We start from the raw sequence: 25,588 nt of genomic DNA on the forward strand, positions 1-25,588 counted from the left end.
ACGAATGAACACCTGTGGTCAGCAAAAGCAGAAATGGCTGTGGTCAGCAAAAGCATACCAGTTTGAACAAAGCAAGATATGGGATAATGAAGTTTTGGCAAGTTTGGGGCTTTATATACGTAAATACAATTAACCAATGCAAATGCTTGTAGAAGCACATGGACAGTTGAGTGTAGATAGCATGCAGCCTATTAGAGGAGAGATAAGCACGTGTACAGAACTTAGAGTACTAGAAATGTAACCAGAATCAGAGAATAAATGGTTCGATCTGATCATCATATTGGTGTTGTGTCGTTCCTGGTCCTGCATGAGAAGATAAAGACCCTGTCTGGGGTGGAAAACAACCCCAGCAACTGGTGATCCCAACATGATAAAGCCGATGCCAACGTGATAGAGCTGACGCCGATGTGATTCTATGGAATCGTCATTATTTTGAACAGGAGCTGGAGAAAAGTGGGGGCTGTTGGCCGGCATTACTGGAAGCCAGGCTGCCCGACAGAGGCAGGAGCAGATCTGCGCTAAGCCAGGAAAGGAGGAGCTTAGACACTGACAGTATGGGGATCGCTGCATCAACGGTAGAAAAGGCTGCGGTTCTAAGTTTAATGCAGCTCGCAGAGAAAACAGAGGTGAATCTCAAGGAAGGGGATTTAACTGCGCTTCTTCTCTGGTGCAGAAAAAGAACACTGATTATTAATACCGATCAGTTATATGATGAGAATGTCTGGAAATCTATTGGGACTGATCTGTAGAAATCATTTCAAACAGGTGACAAAGGATCACAGAAGTTGGCACCAATTTACTGAACTGTTCATTTAATGTTAGAGACAATGAGGGGGCAGGCTTGTGTTGCTGCTGCTGCTTCGAGAGCTATCAGCACTGTCGATGACAAGAAGGGAGATAAGGAGGATATAACGGAAAAAGGGGAGAGGGAGTTTTCATTGACTGATGAGTCTGCAACTCCTAAGCTTGTGTGCCCTGTGTCAGAAAAAGTGTTTTGGGGAGGTCCGTCAATTGAAATTGAACCACGGGTACCATTAATAACGCCTTCTGCTCCACCTTTGTCTGGTCCATCTCCCCCTGACACCCTGCCAAATCCTGTAGATCCGGATGTGGATGATGTACCACCTCAGGCTATTTACCCTAATCTTCAGTCTGAACATCTTGCTGATTTACTAAGAGAGCAAGGAAAAGCAATGTCTACTCTTCTAAAAGAAATGCAAAGATTAGATCATGGGTCGTCAAAGCAAGAGGTTTGTGAGGCATATAAAAAGACTTCTCAGGCTGTGAGAGATGGTTTGAAAGCAGTTGAAGAGAGTGTCTGTGGACCAGGGGCTGAAGGTGTGGCTTGTGGGCAAAGTAATTCTGAAAGCTCCCCACAAAACACTCAGATTACTGCGGAAATGTTAAGAGACAAAGACAGGAAAGCTAGAGCATGGGTAATGTGATTATTAGAAGATGGAGAGATGACTCCAAAAGAGGCAGATAATTATTTAAGTAAATTTGGAAATGGACATGGCGAGAAAAATTGTTGCTCCTGTAATCTATGAGCTAGGACATCAGCCACGTTGAGAAAGACTGCATTTTTCTGTTATTAAAGAACTACAGAAAAGTGTTAATGAGGACGGGCTTCAAAACTCATTTACAACAGGTACGCCGGAGGCAATCGCTCATGGATATCAATTGGTCCCATGGGATTGGCTGGCACTTTTAAAGACGGTATGAATGCCGGCACAGTATTCTATCTGGAAAACCGAGTGTGTGGATCTCTGCAGTCAACATTTGTGCCCCCACACCTGCAGGCACAGAGTTGGCGGCAGCAGCCTGGGGCCTCCCCGAGCTCCCCCCCGCCACGGAGTGACTGTCTGCGGCCGAGCCCGGCACCGCGCTCTCGGCCCGTGCCTGCCACCCTCCCCCCCGCCCCCCCAAGCAGCAGTTCTTTTACAGAAGGTGCTGACTCTGTGATGCAGCGTCCCTTGTCTGTCAACACCACATAAACAACAAGCAAGGGCTTTATATATTCTTAACGGTGATTTAATATTTGTAGCCTTTGTCATTTTACGTTGTGTGAGTAATGAGCGCGAGGGGCCTCTGTGTGGTTGTGTGATTGTTTCGCGTGTGTGTGAGGCGCAGCCCAGCTGCAGCTGCGCAGTGCGGAGTTCTCTGACCCACGGGTCCGTTATCTCACCTGGGAAGCGGCCGGAGAGGAACGGGGCGCAGAGCAGACTCTTACCAGTGTGGGGGGAGTGCAGGACGAGTGAACATTCCTTAGTGCTGAGCCCCAGTGCCCTCCTGCTGAGTCATCGGTGCTGCTGTTTGTTCGCTCAGTGTTCTAAGCGTCACAAGTGAAATAATTCCTCTAGCAGGAGGCAGTAATTCTGTGGTTGTTGTCTTGAATTTAGGTGCGTACTCCGTGAGGAGGGTGCACCTTTGCACCATCTGGATGTTGTCAACTTAAGTAAGTAGCATTTTAAGGTAAACGAAATAGGAAGCAAGCAGAGTGGGAGAATAGTCAAAAAGAGTCCCTAGGCTGTATTTTAGAACACTGGAAGAAGATAAGGAGACCTCCAAGCACAAGTATAAATAAAAAGATATTGTTAAAGTCCCACTTGATGCAAAAGGACCTATAGGACAAGGATTGAGCATGCTACTAATTGGGAGATCTAGCAGCACTTTGAATGGATTAATTGTGCATGTGGGGATTATTGATGCTGATTTTACTGGACAGATTTGTGCTATGATTTCTACTCCTTATCCACCAGTAACCATTCCAAAAGACACTTGCATTGCTCAGCTTGTACCCTTTTTGAGTTGTGTTCCCAAGACAGAACAACAGTTGCGACATGATGGAGGATTCAGCTCTGCAGGACCTCTGCAAGTCTTTTGGTCACAGACTGTTTTCATCAAGACCGCAGATGACCTGTACACAATTCAGCAGAAGACAATTGCCAGCGACAGTAAGACTTACCGGACTTCTGGACATAGAGGCTGATGTAACTATTATATCTCATTATTCCTGGCCATCCACCTGGCCAACAGAAAATATAAGATTTGGAGTGGTAAGACTGGGAGGGTTGATGCAAGCAGGAGTAACAGCTGCACCAATTCTGCTCACCAACCCTGAGGGTCAACAGGCGACCATCAAACCCTATGTGACGACAACCCCCACCGAATCTGTGGGGAAGGGACTGCTTGTCACAGTGGGGAGTGAAAATTACTATGGATTTTTAACAGGGGTCACTGTGCTGCAGGGTGTTAAACAACTCACACTTGCATTACCCTGGTTAACAAATAAACCTGTGTGGGTGGATCAGTGACCCCTGCCAATTGAGAAATTAAAGGCCCTGCAAGAATTTGTGATGGAACAACTAGCTGCCGGACACATTGGACCCTCTCAGAGTCCATGGAATACTCTCGTATTTGTGATAAAAAAGACATCAGGAAAATGACAATTTTTGCATGATCTGAGGCAAGTCAATGCTATCATGGCCATGATGGGGGCTCTGCAGCCAGGCATGCCTTCATCTGCCATGATCCCTCAAGACTGAGAAACCACTGTCACCTTAAGGACTGGGTTTTTTACAATACCATTAGCCTCTCAAGACAAAGAAAAATTTGCATTTTCTGTGCCTTCTGTCAATCGTGCAGAACCCGCAAAAAGGTATCAATGAAGAGTTCTGCCGCAGGCCATGAAAAATTCGACAACAATTTGCAATGGTTTGTAGCACAAGCTTTGTCACCTGTAAGGGAAAAATTTCCTACTAGTTATTGTCATCATTATATAGATGACATTATGTTAGCATCAGACAGCAAGGAGCAGTTGAACGACATGGAGAATTTGGCTAAAGATTCATTACAACAATATGGATTAGTTATTGCCCCTGAAAAGGTACGAAAGGTAGAACCTTGGAAATATTTGGGAATGACAGCTACAAGCAGCAAGCAGGTTGTGCCTCAACCTGTGAAACTCAACCTTGAGCTTAAAACACTCTATGATGTACAGAAACTGATGGGATCCTTGAATTGGATCAAGCCCTATCCTGGATTGACCAATTTGCAGCCATTATTGGAATAATTAAAAAATTCAAATGATCCAACAGAACCCAGAATATTAAATAAGGGAGTATTAAATGTAATTCACATGGTGAAACAATCTATACACAAGAAATTTGTTTCTCGAATAGATGTGTCTCAATTGGCACAATTCTTTGTACTAATTGACAAAACTCTGCCGTTTGGTGCTTTGGTGCAGTGGAATTCTGAGTGGGATGACCCATTACATATTTTAGAATGGATGTCTTTGTCATTCCAGCCACAAAAAACTATTCTTAGATTGTCTGAACTTATTGCTGATGTTATCATAAAAGCCAGAAAACGGTGTTTAGAACTAACAGGGCGTGATCCAGCTACGATTGTTTTACCTGCTCAAAATTGGTATTTTGAATAGTGTCTGGCAAACAATTACAAGCTACAAGTGGCCATGGCAGGTTTTCAAGGGCAGATATATCATCTACCATCACACCCACTACTAAAATTTGCTTGAAAAATACCATTTAGTCAGAAAAAGTTAAGCCAGCCAGAACCTGTGAAAGGCCCCACTGTCTTTACAGATGGTTCGGGAAAAACAGATAAAGCAGCAGCAGTATAGTATGAAAACAACTGGAACAATAACGTAGTATATCAAAATGGTTCTCCACAAGGCGTAGAGCTGCATGCAATAGCTGTTGTTTCTTCTATTTTTTCTACTCCTGTAAATATTGTAACTGATTCAGCACATGTAGCTAACCTAGTTTCTCGACTAGACAAAGTACTTCTAAGTATGTCAGACAATCGAGTATTATTTGATGTGCTCTTGGAACTCTGGAAAATATTCAACTACGAACAGAACCTTATTTTATCGTGCACATTTGTAGTCATACCACTTTACCAGGGTTTTATATGGAAGATTATGCCAGAGCGGATGCTCTTGTTTCTGCTATGGCCCTGAGTACTGTTCCTTACATGAAGCAACAAGCTGTATTATCACATCAATTTTTTCATCAAAGTTTCCGAGCCCTATGACACCAGTTTAGCTTGTCCCATACTGAAACTCAGTTTATTGTAGCTGCCTGCCCTGACTGTCAAGGAACTCACACTCCGGTGTATTTTGGTACTAATCCCAAAGGTATGCAAGCCCTACAAATTTGGCAAACTGATGTTACTCATATACATGAATTTGGCCATCAAAAATATGTTCATGATACTCTTGATACTTATTCTCATGCTTTGGTAGCAACAGCACATAATAGAGAAACAGGAAAAGATTTAATTGGACATTTACAGAAAGCCTTTTCTATGCTTGGAGTACCACACCAAATTAAAATGGACAATGGCCCAGCATGTGTTTCAAAGAAAGTTCAAACATTTTTTAATTTGTGGGGAGTTACTCATGTTACAGGAATTCCCCATTCCCCAACAGGACAGGCAATTGCTGAGTGCGCATACGGCACATTGAAGTGGCAGCTTCAAAAACAAAAAGGGGGAATGATTGGGGAACTACCACAGGCATGCTTAAAGCAGTTTATGTTGTTAATTTTCTCCATTATGGGGACAATTCTTCTGTATCTCTTATTTTTCAACATTTCTTTATTTTCAAAACAGAATTTGCAAAAGGACATCAAAGTACATGTTAAAGATTTAGTTACTGGCCAGTGGAAGAGACTATGTGAGTTATTAACCTGGGGAAGAGGTTATGCTTGTGTCACCACAGGTCACAGCCCCCAGTGGTTACCAGCAAGGTGTGTGCGACCATACTTGAGGCATGAGAGGCAGCTTTTGGTAGACACTCAGGAGCCAGCTGTGGGTGCTGTGTATGCTCCTGTGCTGACAGTTTGTGGGCTCTTTGACTGATCATTTAAGCAGAATGTATGGGTAATGTTTGCTACTGCAATGGGACAAAATACACTACAGTTGCCAACTCTTAAAAGAGAAAATGCTAACAGTAATTGCAACTCCTTAATGAAATATATAGGCTTACTAGTCACTAGAGAAAGATGTAGTTTAGATGAAATGTAGCTATTAATAAGGATGAAATGCTATAATGTGTGTATTCAATTTTCTTTGTTTAGCAATATTAAGAATTAAGAACTCAAGTGTTTAACTTTATTAGAAACTCCCTTGGTTTTCCCCCTTGAGTGCTGGCCAGGCTCAGGGTGGAACCCAACAGGAGGATGAAATCAGATGTTTCTGCTCAAAGAAAAGTGCCAGTTATTTTGGCCTGTTGATTTAGACATTTTTGATTTGGACCTGCTTGCAGCGATGTTGGATGCCTCACCTACGGATGGACGCATTGTGTAGGATTTCTGGTTTGTGAGGAAGGGCACTCTAAATCCTCGCTGCATTCAGGGTTCCCCAGCAATTGTGGATCTGAATGTTAGCACCCCATTAAGCAAGTGTGCTACTCCATATTTTCCTTGTTTGTTCTTGTAATATTTAGTCATATCCCTTAATTATGGGTCGTGAAATTAGCCTGCTCTTTTTAACTAGTAATTGTAACTGCTGTATTATCTTTAGCTTTCTGTGGAACTATTTTAAGTATACTGTGTTTTTTGAAGTTTGCCTAAACCTTAATTGATAAAGCCTTGAAACAAGTCTTGCAGGTGCAGGTGCAAAACAAAGAAAAGGGAGATCTGGGAGACATCGGCCTGTCAGCCTTACACAGCCTCTGAGAAACAGCTAGGCTTTGATGAAGAACAGGCCTCAGAAGATAGATAAGAAACTGCTGCATTGTGCCAAGGTGACAGGGAAAAAGAGCGGACAGCTGCAACACTGAACTGTGAAAAAGTACTAAACGGTGAGAAGTTATCGCTGTGTGAACAAGAAGAGTCCGTGCCTCAGTTGCCACAAATGGTGCCCTGTGTGTGTTGGAAATAGATTCAACGCTTGTATTGTATGACTGAAAATATTGTGAAATCTGTAGAGTGTGGGGACGGTATATTTGTCCCCAGAAGTTGAAGGTTTGGTTACAAATGTTGGATAAAGGAGCACTGATGGTGTTGCTAGTATTATTGATGCTGGTATCCATTCTTCCTTGCATATTACAGTGTTTGCAACGGATGCTGCAAGGTTTAGTTGAGCAAATATTTAAGAAAAGAGGGGGACATGTAGGCATCTGGACTGCATTAGACAGGAGTTAATGCAGACAGGTGGATTCAAGGCCAAAGACAAAGCTAGCAAAAGAAGGAGTAGCTGTACAGATAGCAAACAAATGAACACCTGTGGTCAGCAAAAGCATACCAGTTTGAACAAAGCAAGATATGGGATAATGAAGTTTTGGCAAGTTTGGGGCTTTATATACGTAAATACAATTAACCAATGCAAATGCTTGTAGAAGCACATGGACAGTGTGTGTAGATAGCATGCAGCCTATTAGAGGACAGATAATCGCGTGTACAGAACAGAGTACTATAAATGTAACCAGAATCAGAGAATAAATGGTTCGATCTGATCATCATATTGGTGTTGTGTCATTCCTGATCCTGCATGAGAAGATAAAGACCCCGGCAGGGGTGGAAAACAACCCCGACTTAGGCTGTTCACAGATAGGCAAGACAGAAAAGTGAAGGCTGTGGAGAAGGCATGAGCAAAGTGCTAGGATGAAGAGAAGCAGGCAATGGGGGAGTAACACGAACACAGCAAGGAGGAACTGTCCAGGGCAACAAAGAGATACAGGCACAAGGCAAGCCTAATGAAAGGGTAGTATGTTGTCTGAAGCGGGCTGTTGAAAACAACCTGTACACAGTCTGGAACTGAAGCAAGTTCAGTCCTGAGTCTCTTTAGTCCTCTGTTCTTCACAGCCCACTACAGAACCCACAGGGCAGCTGTACCAGAGCTAGTTAGCACAGAGAAATGACAGTGCTACTACTACAAATCACTTCTAGTTCAAACTAGCAACACCTGCTGTGAGTTTAATGATTTAGACACTGCCGGTAAACCAGGTTATAAATGGACACAGTGGCACACATGGGATTTAAATATTTTTTTCCAGCCTTTTAAAAACAAAGCTTTTAAAGCCAGAAAACATAAACTTTCAGAAAATACATATAGAATTTCAGGAAGTATAAAGGTACATGATCCTTTCATGTGTTATATTCTAGTTTCTTTAACTGAGGTGATAATATAATGCTACTTTCCCCACCATCAGAGAGCCCTCACTTTATGACTAAAGAGAAAGCCTCATAAGGTAAGAGGAACTGCATCCTCTGAACGGTGGCAATGAAACACATCTAGAGGATGAGATTCTCCCCATGTCTCTACCACAGTATTCTTGACTGATTGTGGCCAAGCTGCTGAAGTCTCTGCTCACAAGCCATCATTAATCACATGCTCATCTGCTGGCTGCCTAAGCAAGACAGCCAGGTCCAATCTATAGAAGGGATGAGCATGCCTAGATGCTCACAATGTCTACCAGAGTTGTGCTTTGGTCATAAATATTAAGTAGTCTGTAAAAAATAATAAAAATCAAGATCTAACTAAATTTGAAACCCTGTCTGTAAAAGCAAGCTAATAGTTCTCGTATCACCTGGTAAAAGCATGAATAATTAAATCAAATATTGATATATATATATATATCTGACACAGATGCTACAGCAATAAGAAACATAAAGAGCTGAGTTTAAATGGCTAACTTATGCCATAAATTTAAATGGATAGCACGATCTGCAGCCACCCAATGAATACATAAAAGATGAAATGGCTACTAATTCAGTGTACTCCATCCAGCCTGCGCAACAGATGAGACAGTTGTCCCACGAAGAACTAAAACTCTTAACATGTGATGATATAATTTAAAGAAGTATCCTAATAAATTTACACAGAGCTACCACCAAGCTAATTATGGAATTTCTGACTTTTCAAGTAGCTTACAGTCCAACCTTAAACATTTGCTTTTAAATTATTTTATCATAATTCAATTTATTTATAGGCATGTCTGTAGTATTCTTTGCCACAGTAACTCGAAATCTAAGTTTCTTACTAAAAGATGACTCAGCCTGTTGCAACACTTCAATGCTACCTAAAAATCTTTGGTGGGTTTAGCTTTCTAAAAATACCAGACAGTCTGAAAAACACTAGAGCAATATTAGCCATCTTCTTGAAGTATCTTACTAACATGTCAAACCACACCACTTCACTTGCTTGACAAAGCCTGGGATTAACTAAAGAAAGAGATCTGTTTCGGCCACCAAAGGAAGCACAAAGCCAAAGCTACTCACCACTTTCCATCGATCTTTGACCACATAATTGGCCGGAAGAATGTCGACCTGTTCCCCTCCTCCGCTCATGTTTGGTTCGTCCTTGATGACTGCTGCTAGGCACTGCATTTGCCAGCCAGAGAGTATTTTAGTAGCTCCCAATTTAAATGAGCCATTTATCTGGGGAAAAAAGGGGCAGGGGGAAGGAATGACAAAATTAGTACAGGTTACGGCGGAAGTATATGTTACATTTCCACAGGTTTTCGTTAATGATAAATCAGAACCAGTCTCTTAGGAAATAAGGCAAACTCACCTTGCGAACATCTGAGCTCACTCCATGCATAAACATGGCAGACGCAACCATGCTTCAAGTCAGCAGCACAAACTAAAAGGGTGACAATTACCAGCTATACCATGCAGGAATCTAGTGCTCTTGGGCCTGACAGCCAACAAGACAAAGGAGAATCTAATGCCAAAAGCTGCGAGAGCTGTTATTGTTACCAGGCAAAAAGGTCTTGCTTTAACAGAGCAGCTGCTACATAGGCAGATTTTATGGTTTTCATTGGACGACATCCAACACAAATCAGAAAGGTCTGCCAGGTATTGCATTCAATAAGCCTAAAAGCATCTGAATAGGGTAGAAGGGCCTTTACAGAGCCAGGATTATAGACACTATCACTGTGATGAACAGCCAAGCAAAGAAGATGGGGATGGTTAGAAAGGGCTTCAGCCATGTATAAATTAGCCCCCCTCATAGCATACACACAGTGCTAAAAATGATCAAATTAAAATACAGAGAGATATCTTGTTCCTAGTGTGTTTGCGTTCTACCTCATGAGCCTTTTTCCTGCTTTTATAGGGAGCTCCAGATAGCCTATGCTAAGATTAATTTTATTTAGAGGTTTTTTTAGTTATAATTCTACAAAAATAACTTTCAGATACACATTAACTCTACTTTCCTGGGAGAAAATGAATTGTAACAGGACTAATAAAAGATCTTCCTAATGCATTTCGTCTCTTCCTGCAAGATATTTTGCTGGCTTTAGAAGTAGGCCAGATCTTTTATTAAGCTTTCTTGGCAGTTCTATCGTCCTTCCCTCAAATTATGAAATATTTTCCTTTCTAAAAATGAGTGTTACTGTATCATTACTAATAGTGATATTAACAACATAAATACCAAATTAGAAAAAAGACTAGAGCTGGTCATTCAACCATCACACTTCTTCAGGCCCCAAAAAAGGAAAAAAGTCACTAGTGAATTATGAGCTCAAGAAGAGGAAAAAAAGCTCATTCCCTAGCAATAACAGCACTGAGAAGGAAGAACAAGAAGTGACCAGCATGTAGTGTGCACAAGGAAGAAGCAGACAGAATTATGTCCAACGTGCAAGACAGAGGATGATCAAACAAAACATGAACAAAGGATCTCAAAGAGATCTTCTCAAAAGAAGATTTCCTTCTAGCTGCAGAAGATAACTACATGGAAAAAAGGAGTGATAGACTAAATGCAGTAAGAGGGCTGCTGAGAAATATTCATACAGTCCAACATCTGCTAAAGTACAATCAAAATGCTAGAAGAGAAATAAGAAGAAACTGAATATTAAAGAAATTCAGAAGAAAGGTGCTGCAAAATGCTCCAAATTCTCATAGAAATAGTCCTGCACCTGTATAGGGTAGCAGCCCTTTCAGTCACCAAGGTACTGAAGCAAGAAACTGGAAAGCTGTCCAATAAGAAAAGTATATGCCGTGTTTGGCAGCATGTGTTGTGCTTCTTCTTCGTAATGAGCAAGTCTAATGCCATTCCCACGCTCCTTTATGCTCACCGGAACATCTGAACTGACCACCCCAAGCTACCTGTGAGCTCTCCACAAGCTGCGCATCCAGCCTCCCCGCACATCACCACAGGCTTCACAGGAGAGAGAATCCTCGCAAAAATCTTTTCTAAGGCTGGCTTTTCTTTTGTTATTTAAATAAAAGTAATTTAATTTCAGACTGTCCCGAACACTCAACATTCCAAATATATAAAAAACCCAACAAGGTACAGAGACAGGTATCCCCTCCCTACTCTTGAAGGTCTCCTAGCATCACTTCATGAAGGCAAGTACAGCTCAATGTAGACTCTGGATTGCAGGGGAATCAAAGGCAGCTAGAGATCCAGGACACGGGGTGGTAGTAGCAACAAAAACAGATAGAAAGGAGTTTAGGATTTTTCCAGAGAAAGTCAGCCATGTGCTGTTTTTTTCACTTTGAAGCAAAACATCTAAAAAGTACAGTACATGATGTACACATTAGCGACGAAAGTGCATAATAAGATTTCAGTCTAGTGACTACTGGTGGAAAGTAATCCCAAGGAATAATTTTAGAGGAGAGACAAAGCATGAAAGTCAATGAGTGCTCAAGCCAGCCAAGGTAGAACTGCTTTCCCTGGGGCACTACTCCACGTCCCTTTATCAATGTTATACTACATGTGTACAGAGATAACATGTTTGTTATTTAAAGGAGTCACATAAATCTTCACTGGCTTTGAATCAGAACAAAATCCTCCTGGGTATTACCATGAATAGCAGCCATTTGGCAATAAAGAATTACAGAACCATATAGTCAGAGTGATGCAGCCAAACCAAAAGCCTATTTAATTACAGCCCAAGACAAATTTCAAGCTGTTTTAGATCACAGTAGCAGCAAAAAGCAGTGTTAATACCAAAATTTGTTCCTGAGGCAGTACTAATACTGCAGAACATGCTCAGAACTATGGACCAAGGGTTTACTAGAGTAACACTGAAGCATTGCCTACACCCATGGCAAAATGTAACACGTTAACCTAGATGTCCAGAAGCATCACAAAGAAAAGGATAAAAGAAGGGATGAAATTACCTTTGTGAAGAAAAACATAAGCACATTTAACCAATGCTTTTAACTCGTGCATTATTGTAATTCCTTCTACATCAACAAAATATAGTGTAAATATTGTTTGACTAGCACCAAAGCCTGCAGCCAGCCCTCTGCTAGAGCTGAATTTGCTAATGTAGCTACAAAAAGGGAGGTGGTAAAGGATGGTCAGTGGGGGAAAGGTAAGGCACTATCATCTCTTCTCCAACACACAGCACAGAGCATAATTCCTGCATGTTAAATGTTAAGTGATGTTAAGGGGATCTGGAGGAGAGAGGAAAGGATTATATCTCTCGAACTCCAGTAAAGCTGTTCCTGATTCAAAGGGTGACCAAGCATATGATTTTTGACATATCTGCATCACTTTTAGCTTTAAAATGTATAGACTGTAGGATGTAAAGATATAGAATTCTGAAGATAGCGGCTGAGAAGACAAGAACTTTCAGACTGTCTTTTCCTGCAGGAAATGTACAGGATGTCAAGAAAAGATTGTACCCGTCTCCCATGAAGACAGGCAAGAGAGATGAGCAATCCTAAGATACTTCAAAACTGTCTTCCTAGAAATAGCAAGTGAAAGCAGAAATGAAAGCAGCTGTGAGAAAGAAAGTGACAACAACTGGACCAAATCCCATCTCTTAATCAAACTCAGCATGAAGAAGTGTGAAATCAGCTCTTGCATACTGCTGTCTTCTAGCCCATACTGGAGAATCTTTATGGTTTTATAAGTTTAGCCCTGGCCTTTAAAAAAAAAAAAAAGAAAAAAAAAAAAGAAACCCCAAACCCATGCTTAAACTAATAAGCCCCACTACATATTCTGACACGCTGCTCTGCAGGCTGTTCCTTCTGTCTGGCATTAAGACAATGCCAGTCAATAGCACTCGTGAGTAAATTGTCTCATTTTTAAGCCAGCTTACAAAAACCTAATGCACTATAGCAGCAATTATTTAGCTGACATGAAAATCAAGAACCAGCAGAGAAGCATGACTGAGATAGGCAACAGTAACTTAGGGGAAAGTCTGCAAGAATTTCAGTGTGAGGCCTGATGTTGCAATTAGTGTGGCAGAGTCTTCCATCACACATATCTGCCTTGTTCAAACCTGTGTTCATCAGTAGACAAACTAGACCGAGCAAAAGTAACTTCACAGAAGTTGTTAAACTGAAGAAGTCTTCACTGCAAATGCTAAAAGCTTACATAGATTGAAAAAGGGACTTGACAAATTCACTAAAAATAATAATAAAAGAATCCATTAAACAGTTACACGCAAATGTTCCATCTTTAGCTTAGGAAGCCTTCAATTCACAAATCACTGCAGGTGGCAAGAGCATTCTGCAGAGTCATTTTATATGTTTTCCCTACTCTTATTCTCTACCCTAGATAGACTGGCCTAAATGGACCTGTGATATGTATGATTCAGTATGGCCAGACTTGCGTTTTTACTAGTTACTTTCAGATGAAGTAGTAGTGTACATATATATGTCTCCTTTATTGCTTCAAGGAGGTCAGAGAGCAAAAAAATAAAGAAACAATCAAAGTCTCACATACACCACCCATTTACTTATCTTACAATGTTCTCTTTCATGCAAGCAACATTTTAAAAAGCTTTACTGGAAAAATTATTTCCCAATTTTACAGGATCATAGCACTCTTAAAATTAAACTTGTAAATATGGAGCACTCCCTCTGGAAATTCCTAACATATGTAAGAGATCTTTCCTACGTTAGCTTACCTCAATCTCAATATACTGTGGTAGCAGTGCTGAAAATACAGCCAAACTCAAACATCAGGTTGAAAACTCAGACACAAGGTGGTTATTAAACAGCAGAACAAAGCTATGGAGGTCTGTCTCTCACCATCTTACTAAAGGTCCTGGATAATCTTAAGTGTCTTAATCTCACTGTGGAGGAATTGCAATATCCCACTTTATTTCAGGGCACATCCTCACCTCTGGAAGCCTACAAATTAGAACAATTAGAACAAGTGAATTTTATTTAGACTGCAGTACCCACATGACCCTCTTTACTTGATCAAATTCCCCACCATGAACACGGGATTCACTTTAAGAGCAGATTCCAACAGTGTTTTAGAAAACTGTTGCAAACTACAGCTTTGAGACAAAGCTGGACATTTGCAAAAACAAAAGTAGTAAGCCCAGCAAACCGCAATCTCCCTGTCCATTAAGCCAAAATGAAACAGATGCGGTGGGGAATAAGAGGAGAATATAACAAGTAGGATTGAGAGTGCTTGGAAGTAAGAAAGAAAACCAGTGGAGTTTCCAAGTGCAACCAAGCAGCAGAACTGGGGCTCAGTTAAAGGCAGCACTGAGCACCCCACTGTTTTACAGATATCACCTGTTTCCATTACACAATACTAATTATAAAAATGAAATCCTCACATTAGAACAACCAAAACCCCAAATCTTTGTATAAGTTGTACCATGCACTAACATTCTGTTATTAAGGTAGAAATGCATATGACAGTACAGGAAACAAGTTGATTAAAAAAAAACACAGTGCACTGGACTAACAGCCCCTCAAGCCCTGAAATACATCATACCTCCTGCTGAACTTGAAACAGCAATTAAAAACAAGTAATACGCTGTTAGGGTAGGTCTGACAGCAGGAGCTCAAAAGGTTCTGAATTGTTCCTTGAAGAGACATATCTTCCTTCATTGCCTGCCTCTGCTGTGGCAAACCCTGCTTAGAGAGTAGGCTCAACTCCTAGCAGCTGCAGCTTAAAGTCTCCTCTGTGACATATTCTTCTCATAGGCATGCAATGGCATCAGCCTTAGAAATTCTGGATTTGCTATGCACAGCATTTCATTTCTGTAAAAAACAAAACATCTGAAGGTGAGGTTGCAAGAAACTGGGACTGTTTTTCACCTTTGACAGGTTTATGACCATTAAGGAGTGATGTAGCTATGAATGGGGAAAAAAACAAAACAAAGAACATCCCCCCAAAAAAACTGCAATGAAGACAGACGGGTCTGGATTCTCTGCTTACATGAGGCTCCACTGAACAGAACATACATAAATATAGTAACAGATGCACCTTGACAGCATTATTATGGTTACCTGGTTGCACGGTCAACTGAATGTACTATTGCCTGCACAGTGACTTATAAGTAACAGCATACACCTAAGCAAATCAAACAAGATCACCAAACACACAATTTCATACTGCCAGAGACTATACTCACATACATTACAGAGCAGTCAGACACACCAGTGATTTCTGTGCCAAAACCACCTATCGACAGGGAGAATCAGCACAGTTAATTATGACAACAAATCATTAGGAACACACACCAGTTAAATACACCTGCACTACTGGCAGTTTATGCAATTCTAATCCTCTCCAACTACATCTCAGTAGCAAAGCTGAAAACCAGGGAGCAGGAGAGTTTGAGAGGAAAGTATATTACCTTCCACCAATCTCTCTGACAGAGTTGCTCCAATTTCTGATCCAAGCAGAAAACTAAATCTAACACCAGGAAATCCCTCTAATATAATAACCAGCTTCACCTCTACTAATTTAAAAGGCAAACATTATGGTCTGCTTATAGTAAACATTTAACTGCAGTTTAAGTGTATCTACCTGCAAAGTCAATACAGATCACTACTCGTAAAGCTTGAGAAGCCTGCTGGTAGCCAAAACAAATATATCTGAATAAAACCAAGAACTAAACAGAGATTATACTTATGGTATCAGACTCAATCTACACATGACACCACCAGAAACACCACACAGAGGTATGTTTTCATCACCCGAACCTGGACCAGTTTGTTTAATTGATCTTTAGGTAATGTGAAGTGTCCCTCTTAGGCAAGTCCTTTCCTTTCTCCCTGCAGAGTGCTTTTGTGGGAAGCCTGTTACCCATCTTCCTTCAGTACATGGCCACTCTAAGTTGCTTTTCATAATTATGATCAACAGTATCTTCCTCAAATCCTTATTCTTAGAGAACAGTATTTTACCTTGAATAAGCAACTCAGCCATACAACAAACTGATAACATGTTGCTCAATGGTCTTTTAATAACCTAATATAAGAGGTTACATACAGAGCACACAGACTTGAGATCAATCATTTTAAACCTCCATACCAGGGAAAAGAGTGCTCATCTTACACATTCAAATAATTTTATGATAGATGCAGTCACCATAATTATCAAGGATTAAATAAACTTGTCAAAAAAATATTCAGGGCTTAGGAATGTAACAGTAAGGTCCTGATCAGAGATTTGGTATTTTGATTCAAGTTCTGCAAGATGGGGTATTTTGCAGGTAAAAAAATCACATATTTATGGATTTGCCGCATGGACTTCATGTTGCCAAGCGCTTTCTGAAATTGAATAATAATTACCATGAATGGGGCAACTGCCACTTGCTGCACTGATATATCAGACTAAATGAGACTAAGTCAGACAAATTTTTGCAGTCCTCAAGCACACCGCTGATCACAGTAGAGATGCTGTTTGTAATTACACAGAATAGATTTCCTGGGACTGACAAAAATGTGTTATCATGCCAACTGTTAGTCACTCAAATCATTTCTATACCGCCCTTTGGTAACCATTTTTCCCATTTTTGTAAGAACTCTCCCCACTGGTTAGAGCATGCTCAGGGGAACATGTTCAACCTTCCTCTGTCCCCTGCAGATCTACAGTGTCATTCTCTGATCTGCAGCCTCACCATTTTTTGGTTTGCATTTGGTGACTTGCCCGAAGGCGATGTCCTCATGGCTGACCCACTTTTTCTTCCACCCCTGGGAAATCCCAGTGCATTCTCAACCATATTCAATGGTTCCCTGAGCTTTTTTTCCTCAAAGACAAAACTCCCCAGAGGTGTAAAACTTGAGTTTAGATTGGAAGCTCAAATTTCATTGTTATTTGAATGATCTACAGTTCTAGAGGAATTTGTTTCCTGTGTAGTTAATATCTAAAGATAATATTAACAAAGAAAATAATAACATCAAGGCAGATAATGGCTGTGGCCTGCACCTGTTTTTTTCTATGCCTGAACATCCTAGAAAGATATATGAAGACTCTTGTATATGCAAGCACAGCCTGTTTAATTTCTTTCTGCACTGCTGTGTGAGTCAGTTTCCAAGGAGAAATGGTGTTACTAAGATTATGGATGAGTTTTACAACCTGGTTTGGAATGCCTCTAGATAAGCCATTTCCACATGTGTCAATGATGCCATCTAGTCCACAACTGTCAGTATCTGCCTGCATTCTCCCAGCCCATGCAAATAATCATTTCCCATCCAAAAGTTTTCTTATCTGTTGAATTAAGCAGTTCTATAAGTTAGGCATATGGGTCTTTTCATTCTGCTTGTTGTGCTTGACAGAAAAATCCCTTGAATATCATTATTAGGAAAACCAAATATCTTCAAAATGTGATATTCGGCACAGATTCATTGTAATAAACAATATTTGTACTTTGATCCTTAATTTGCCAGTGCTGTGCCAGGTAACTGGATCCTGAGAATTTCCTATTAGAGAACACAGATGGTCAGAATGTGTTTCTATAAAAAGGCATCATAAACCGTATGTGAACGTGAAAATAATTCTAATTCTATTCATAGGTGTAATAAAGTAATGGAAAACTAAATTTTGTACGTGAGCTGGCGAACGCTCGTAACAATTTTTCAAACTGATCTCAACCTGAAATAAGTAATTGTGCATTCTGTGCTCAACTTGCCAGAGTAAGCTGGCTACCAGCAAACACTTTTAATAATACTCCACAGACAGAACAATTACTGGTTCAAGTCCAGCCTAGGATGTTTGGAGGGGAGAAAAAAAAAATGTGTATCATTTCATCACAATCAGAAACACAGGTAGCAAGGTTAAAGAAAATTTGTTTCGCAAAAGCAGCAACAACCACACTAAAAACACCAGTTTCAAATTGCCATCAAACTTGAAAATAGGCTGCAGAGACCTATGTGACCAGGTAGCCCTGAGTCCTAGAACCCAAATGCCTCCTGCCATTTCAATCACATCAACTGTTGCAAGAGTGAGAAAATACTTGACTATGTGCCCTTTGCATTTGCACCTTCCACATTTTTTTTTTCCCATTAGCTCAATGGACAAAGCCTGTTAAGCCTCATCTCTGCTTCATAACCAACCGCTCCTGATTCTTTCTAGACATGAAGAACAGCAGAGAGGAAGTGTGCATCTTCCACAAAATGCTTCTTAATACAAACAAACTCATGCTCAGACATATATGAATAAGTCATGCATTGCTACACAAAGAAGACAAAAAAAAGAGAGGCAATTCTGTTCTTGCCTAGAACTGGGGAGAGTCTGGTAACAGGCCATGCCTCATGGTCACTGAAAAAGCTGGAGCTGAAAAAAGGCAGAAAGATGCCTTCCAGCCACCTGAAAACTAAACTCTTCAAAATACATGTATCTTATCCAAAAGACAGACTGAAAATCTAATGAATGTAGTGCATAAGTATCTCCCTATAATGAAAATTTAAGAAACTGAAGGGTTCTCCCATGCTAGCTCATCTTCAGCTAGAAGCCAAAGCCTGACAACTGCAAATGAGTTTTTCATGGGAGTCTTCCTTAAGGACTGGTGAACAAGGGAGATGGTGGATTCTAGATTTCTTGCTCTTTTCATTTCAAGGCTGGGCACCTCTTGTTTTCTGATCAAGGATTGGCATCTTTAAAAAGGCATGCTTTAGCTATTTCAGATTTTATTAAAACCAAAAACAATGACAAAAAAGAACAAAAATCACATTTTGGGTGCTAATGAATGTGAGATTCAACAGAAGCACTGTTATACCACATTATCTACATTCCCTCCTCCATAAACCCTACAGACAGACACTGATCCTGGATCCACAGCTTCAGGTTCCTGGTTAGCCAACCTAAAAACCTACCTGCAATGAAGAGAAACAGTTGCCCTCTCTCCTGCCAGCTCTGAACTCCTGCACAGGATTTCACCATGGGTCAGTTCAGTGACTTGTACCAGCAGAAAAACTATTCCTCTTCCTAATAAATAAGATTATTTCCTTGGCTTTGAGCTCCTTGAACTGGTTCGTTGTAGAGTCAGTCAAATGCAAGTGCCAGCACAATGGAGCCGTACCTCAGATCCATTTCAGCTTCAGTCAAGCTGTGCTCTGTGTTTGTCTCCACAGCAGGAAGCCCTCAGCCTTCCATGAGATCACAGGATTCAGCCACTTCTGCTTAAAAGCAGTGGAGTAACTCTGCCTAAGGACAACTTCTATTTTCAAGGAAAGCAAAATTTAAAGAAACCAGTTAGTTTCAGTAACTTACTTACATAACCCCTAAACTAGTAAATTTAAGAGTCTAATGCAGCTAGATTCTGTTTAAATAATTGAAGATGTAATTAAACCACAAAGCTCTAAGTCTCCCAACACAATGTCACCACAAAGGTGACTTCTGTTCTCTGACTGAGGTATTTCAGCAAGCAAGCAAGCAACAACTTTCTCTTCTACTTGAAATGAGGGAAACAAACCACACAATTTAATGGAGTGTCCAGTCAAAATGAGCATTGCACTGATGACTATATGAAGGTAAAAGACAGTTAGCTACACCATTCCCTTGAGTGAGCAGAACACGTATCAAGAATTTAAGCTATATGTCAAGAAGACTATAAAGTCCCTAGTACCTACCTGTAGAAGTGAAATTTAAAAAAAAGTTATGCTAAAAGAAGAGGGAAACAACAGACTACCTACCCACTGACTGCTCTCCACTACCTCTAAAAAGGCTGGATGCTGAGAAGCAGGCAGCAGCACAGCAGAATGGCGAGACCACTACAGTCTGCTTCAAGTGTGGCACATACACCTCTGAACAGATGTACACGCACCTCACAGTCCTCAGAAGCAACGTAGTGTTTTCCACAGTAGGGATGGATGAACTGCACAAATCGGGGTTTGGGGAAGAGATGAACTTCAGATATGTTCCTACCTTCAGACTGTGCTCACACCAAGGAGGGAAAAAACCCTTGTGGCTACCAATGATCCTGCTGGTGAAACCTCCTCACTGGATGGCAGTATACCATCCTCTTGCACCAGGAATACACACCCACCGGGCAGAGGAAAAGGAAGGCTGCAGAGTCAACTCAGAGAGCTGGCCTGAATTTGTGAGGTGAAAGAACAGTGCGGTGACCTGACAGTCAGGTGCAAGAGTGGCACACCAGGTGCTGGGAGGCAGATTCTTATGCAGAACAAGCTGAAGTGCACTATGATTGAGGCCTATACAACCAAGTTCCACATGGAGATGCCGAACAAGAAATGACTGTTCACCACTTTTTCCAATGCGTTAAGGAAGCAGCAGCAGGCAACTCTCACAGGTGGCATGTTTGAAATAAATGCAAAGCACAGAGAAGTTGTGCAATGTCCTGCTGCAAGACACAGTGGAGGTTAGTATTTGCAACGAGTCCAAAGAACTAGACAAATTCATAGAAAAAAACATCTAAGAAAAACAAAAGCAAAAAAAACCCCACCAGCCAGTGGAGGACAACTGAGTATGATGACAAAAATCTCTGACCAAAAAAAAAAAATATCACTGAGCACTGAAAGAGCACTCCAGGAAAATGGCACTGCCCACCATCTCCAATCTCCGGCTAGCCCCTGAGCATTTAGTGTTGGTCATGGTAACAGGTAAGACACTGGGTGGTCTAATCCATAACACCCATATCTGTATCACCCTAAGGAGAAGGTGGCAAAGCATTTTCTGTATGGCCTTCAGGGGTATAAAGGCCAAGAATGATAGCCTGGATGAAATTCCAAGTTCTGTCTGATGCAGGGTAGGGGAAAAAATGGCATAAATTCAGAACAGACTCTACTCACCCACCCCACCCAGCCCCAGTGCTCCAGGGAACAAGGTACACAGAAAGAGGCCAGGTCACCAAGGGGAGGAATAGTACTACACACTAAAGAAAAAAATAGACTCAAATGAGATAGATAAATTAATTTTACCAAGCCAGAACAGAAAAAATCTAGTAGTAAAACTACCCCATCAGACCAGAATAAAGCAGGAATGGTGATTTGCCTTGGGAGAACAGACGGGCTGCCCCTTTAGGAAACAGGCAGCAATGGGGAACTTCAGTTTCCTCATGGGGATCAGGACATGTTGCTTTAAATAGTACATGAAACTTTAAATAGTAACTTTATATCTGAACAGTAACTCAACTTTGTTGAGTAAGAACAGAAATATATCACCTTTAAAAAAAAAAAAAAAGTCTTTTGCCAGTGGACCTTCTGCTTGGTCCTTTAAATTGCTTGATTTTAATTCTGACAATTTGTACAAACAAAAAATCTTCTAAACCAGAAAATGTGTGCAAAAGAAGAAAACATCACAAATTCTTCCAAGTTAAATATGATATTTTTTCTTGATGGTTTTAAAGACATGAAGCAAATTTCTACAGATAAAAACTATGTGTTTTCCACACATACCTGATCAGAGGCCAGCCAGCCAGTCTGATGGATGACAGATGGACAAGAAATAGAAAGACTGAATAGAGGAAAGATAAGAAATGCCAAGGATTTTTGGTTGTTCTCTGTTTTAAAGAGCTCTGCAGAGGATCTAAAAAATCACACAGTCTTACCTCTGCACCAGACCTATTAGGAAAGTCTATGTGCTTTTAGGAAGACTCAACAAGCGCACAAATAGGATCATCTCCCTAACAATGTCTCTGGATAGCCAAAACCTTCCAGTGTGGTACCAGACCAAATGCCTTAAAAATTAAGATGTCCCAGGATAAAACTAAAGTTTTTCTAAAACTAGTAACTGGCTAAAAGAGAGGAAGACACACAGGAATGCATAGCTAGGTTTCAGAACAGAGCACTGTTACAAGCGCAATGCCACACCTTGTGTACATACAAAATGATTCAGGCTAACAAATAAAAAGACTGAAAAAAATGCAGACTGCAACACCAAGAAGGGTGTAACTAGGGCAAGCATGCCATACGTGTCCTCTTAGCCTTTCCTTAAGCATCATCTCTCGGTCACTAGTAGAAAAAGGACTGGAGCAATATGGGGTTTTGGCCTGAGCAGTGGGTTTATAATCCTATAATTAAAACCTTTTCACTAGACATCAACTTCACCTTATCCCTTTTGCAATCTCTTCATAACTGATTGGAAGGCTACCAAAGCCTTCTACACACAGAGCCTCTGGGCTGACGGTGAGCCTCCTAACATTTACTGTTGCACAGACAACAAAGCATCCACTTCCATCTGTCATGGCTGACACTAAAGCTCTTTCTTAAGGCTAGGCTGCCCCATTTCTTCAGAGAAAAGGAAATCTGCACCCACAAGCATTCTCTCTGCTCCCCGTTACGCCTATACAGCTGGAGTCTGCCCATGATCTGCAGTTTGTTCCTTTCATATTGTTCACCAAATTAAAGATGACATGGTTTGACACCAAAAGGAAAGGGTTTCCAAGCACATCTTATTTGATTACATCTACAGTCCATCACAATGTCAACATCTTCCTTCTCAACTACAAAAAAGACCTTTCCCATGTAAACAGCTGAGTAGTGAAGACAACTTAATGGAAAACAGTCTAGAACTGGGTAAGACCAAAAGGGATCGCGAGTCTGACAGAAAAAGCTAGTATGGCAATTTTGTTCTTTTCCCTCCATCAAGTCTAATATATTGATGTATCTGCTGGTTTCAAATAAACGGAAAAGTTCGTGTGAAAAAACACTTGATACATTGAGTTCCAAGTCACATTGCTATTGCTAGATTATTTCCCTTATCTTCTGGGATAACTGTTGTGGGTCTGAACAAGAGACCAAGTGTTGGTCCTGCATGACATGGAGGACTGCCATTGTCAAGTTTGCAGCTGGTGAGACTCTTACAGGCAAGGGAGTTACAATTCAGGTTCAGACATACAGTGTGAAAATCACATCACCTCTCTCACCTCACACCACTCCTTCCAAGTGCTTCAATAAACATCCAACACATTCTTCCATTCCTCCTGTGCCCTGGGGGGAGGCCTCATAGATGGCCTTTATTCCCCTCTCCCAAAGCAATCTTATCATTCCAATTGGACCGTGTCCCACAATGACATTTAAGGGGATTTCAGGATGTTTCAGAGGAATACCCACTTTCTGGTTATTTTTGATGGAAGAAGGGGAGGGAAGCACTAATCGTGTCCATTTGTGTGTCTTATTCAGTAAACTAGCAGAGCTTAAACAACCTTTTAGCAAATGCTTCCACAACCACTCCACCAAACATTGGGCTGTGCCTTGCAATGTTCAAAGGAGAAGATACTAACAAAGCCAACAAACTCTTAAAAACAAGGGAACAGTTTACAAAGCCCTTGAGGACTTTCTAAAGACATATTCCTCTATAAGGCCCTATTTTCTGTCTTCTGCTCTGTTTTCAAAGTCAAACAATGTTACTGGAAGGTCATTATGAAGCCCTGGCAAATGAATCTAATCTAGTACCTTCCCAGGATGGGGAGTTATTCCTGCAAAGTTTATCTGGACCCAGCACATTGATACATAAAGAAGACCCAGGCAGAAAACCAATAGTACACAATTGAAGATGTGAGCCCACAGCAAGATCCACAAGAGACTAGTGGGCTATTATTAGGATAAGCTATAAAGTCATGTGGCAAACTTTCTGTAAGAGAGGACAAGAAAACAGCATGAAGGGATTCCAGCACTAAAAATAAAGAAGAAATAGGGATTTGGCTCTTTCTGGATCACAGGGCACCCTTTCTTTGGAAAACAATGACAAGTACTAACTGCTTCTATTGGAGGAGACTCCATGCTACCTGTTGCAGAGATACACTGGCCTTCAACACCAAACACTGGGGTTGGGATGAAGAGGGAAGGGGAAGGAAATCCACAAATGGGCCACGAGTGCCACTTTATGAGCACCAACCCTGGGAGCTGGCGAAATAGACTTCCTAACACCAGCGACGCTCCCTTCTGGAGGATCAAGAGCACTGATGGGAATCCAACTTTCGTCTTGAAAACTATTCCAAGAAAAAAAGGTTAGGCAGGTATCCCCAAGACTGATCCTGATAAAGCTGTCCCACAAAGGCATGATAATTCCAGTGTTTTTCTTTGCCAGTCAGAGAAGAGGAACTTTGCCCATTCCCAAAGGAATGAGATTACCATAAAGCACTCAAAAGCACACAGAACACAACAGTAACAGCAGCGGACACCACACACACCATTCGTGAGCATCACATCTCAAAAGTTTCTGATCCCACATACATGAGCATGAGAATGTTTGTTACGAGCTGGATGATCACTGGCACACAGAAGCAAAAAAGGCCAAAACATTAACACATAATTCCTAACCTGCCCCTCTTATACTGACGGATAGTCTCAAAAGAAGCTGATACACTGAAATGTGGTGAATAACTACTAGTGAGACAGTACTAATGCACGCTGTTCTTTAGTCATAGGACCTGTGTAGGCACAGCACCTATACGCATTAGTGTTGAAGGAACATTAGCACACTATCTCACAAGAAACATGAGGTTAAAAATTCTCAGGCTGAAAATCTCTGTTGTTACTCACTGAGAAGTTTGTTGCTGAAAGGTAGCCTTTTCAGTGACAGGGCAAGGAGCAGAAAGAAATTAATGTAAAATTCAGTAAAATTAGGAAACCTAATCAAAGTGTCTATACTTCCTGCTTGAAAGCCTAAGTAAATTCAAAAATACAGAAGAAAGATTTTAACATACAGCTGGTTTCAACTGCTCGGAAACATGATACCAACAGGTACTGAAATTCCCATCCCCCCAAAAACACAGGGGGTCTTCAACTTGGCATGCAAGTAGTTCAGCAATACTGATGGAGTGGCACTGTCACTCCAGCACTTCATATAGCATACTGGTTCCTCACTAAAGGCAAGATGCACTTCAAGGTCATGGTGTTCATCTTGAAAGTTCTCAGTGGGTCAGACCCAGGTTACTGGATACCTCCTCTCCTGGTATACAGGGAAAGCATAATGACTACAGTCACAATGCAAACTTGGGCAGCACGAGCAATAAAAGACACAGTGGCAGAAGACTTCAAGCTAAAAGCTGCAGAAGACATGGCAACGCACACAAGAATAAAATCTCCTACCCCACGAAAGGTAACGAGGAGAAACTCTCACCCTCCCACCTCTAACCCAAGCGCCAAAGAGTTATCCCAGAATAACACAATGAAAACGCTCCCTCCCCAAAAGCCTCTACAGACCGGGCTGGCTTTCCGGCATTCGGTTAAAGAGGTACCTAGTGACACCTGGAAGGATGCTCGTCCCCTCACCTCGGGAGGCAGCCTGGCCCCGCGGAAAGAGCTGACACCCTCCACAGGTTCGCCCCACGGGTCCCCGCAGGCCCCGGCCCGGCTGCCACACAAGGCCACAGGCTGCCTTCGCACCTCAGCCCTCACCACGACACCGGCGGCCGGGCGGGCAGCGGAGCCACCTGGCACCACCCGGCGGGGCCACTGCCTACTCGGCGGAGCCTTTCCGGGCGCGGGGGGGACGGGACACCCCG

The 25,588-nt window shown here is 41.5% G+C and overlaps 1 protein-coding gene across 3 annotated transcripts in view; it reads right to left on the reverse strand.

Annotated features, from left to right (window-relative positions):
- Positions 1-25,465, reverse strand: part of TTBK1 (tau tubulin kinase 1) — a 126,073-nt gene extending 100,608 nt beyond the window's left edge. Inside the window, exons 1-2 of one of the 3 annotated variants that reach the window (XM_026846215.1) lie at positions 25,356-25,465; positions 9,249-9,407 (exon numbers count right to left, since the gene is read on the reverse strand). In XM_026846215.1, the coding sequence (XP_026702016.1) occupies positions 9,249-9,356 (108 nt within the window). In that variant the 5' untranslated portion in view covers positions 9,357-9,407; positions 25,356-25,465. Of the gene's footprint in view, positions 1-9,248; positions 9,408-9,540; positions 9,639-18,995; positions 19,078-25,355 lie in introns of those variants that run through there. The other 2 variants (XM_026846217.1, XM_026846214.1) reach the window with 2 other exon arrangements.
- Positions 25,466-25,588: the final 123 nt, after the last annotated feature.

The sequence above is a fragment of the Athene cunicularia genome (genome assembly GCF_003259725.1).
Source record: "Athene cunicularia isolate RWA chromosome 3 unlocalized genomic scaffold, athCun1 chr3_part1, whole genome shotgun sequence".
Classification (NCBI taxonomy): Eukaryota; Metazoa; Chordata; class Aves; order Strigiformes; family Strigidae; genus Athene; species Athene cunicularia.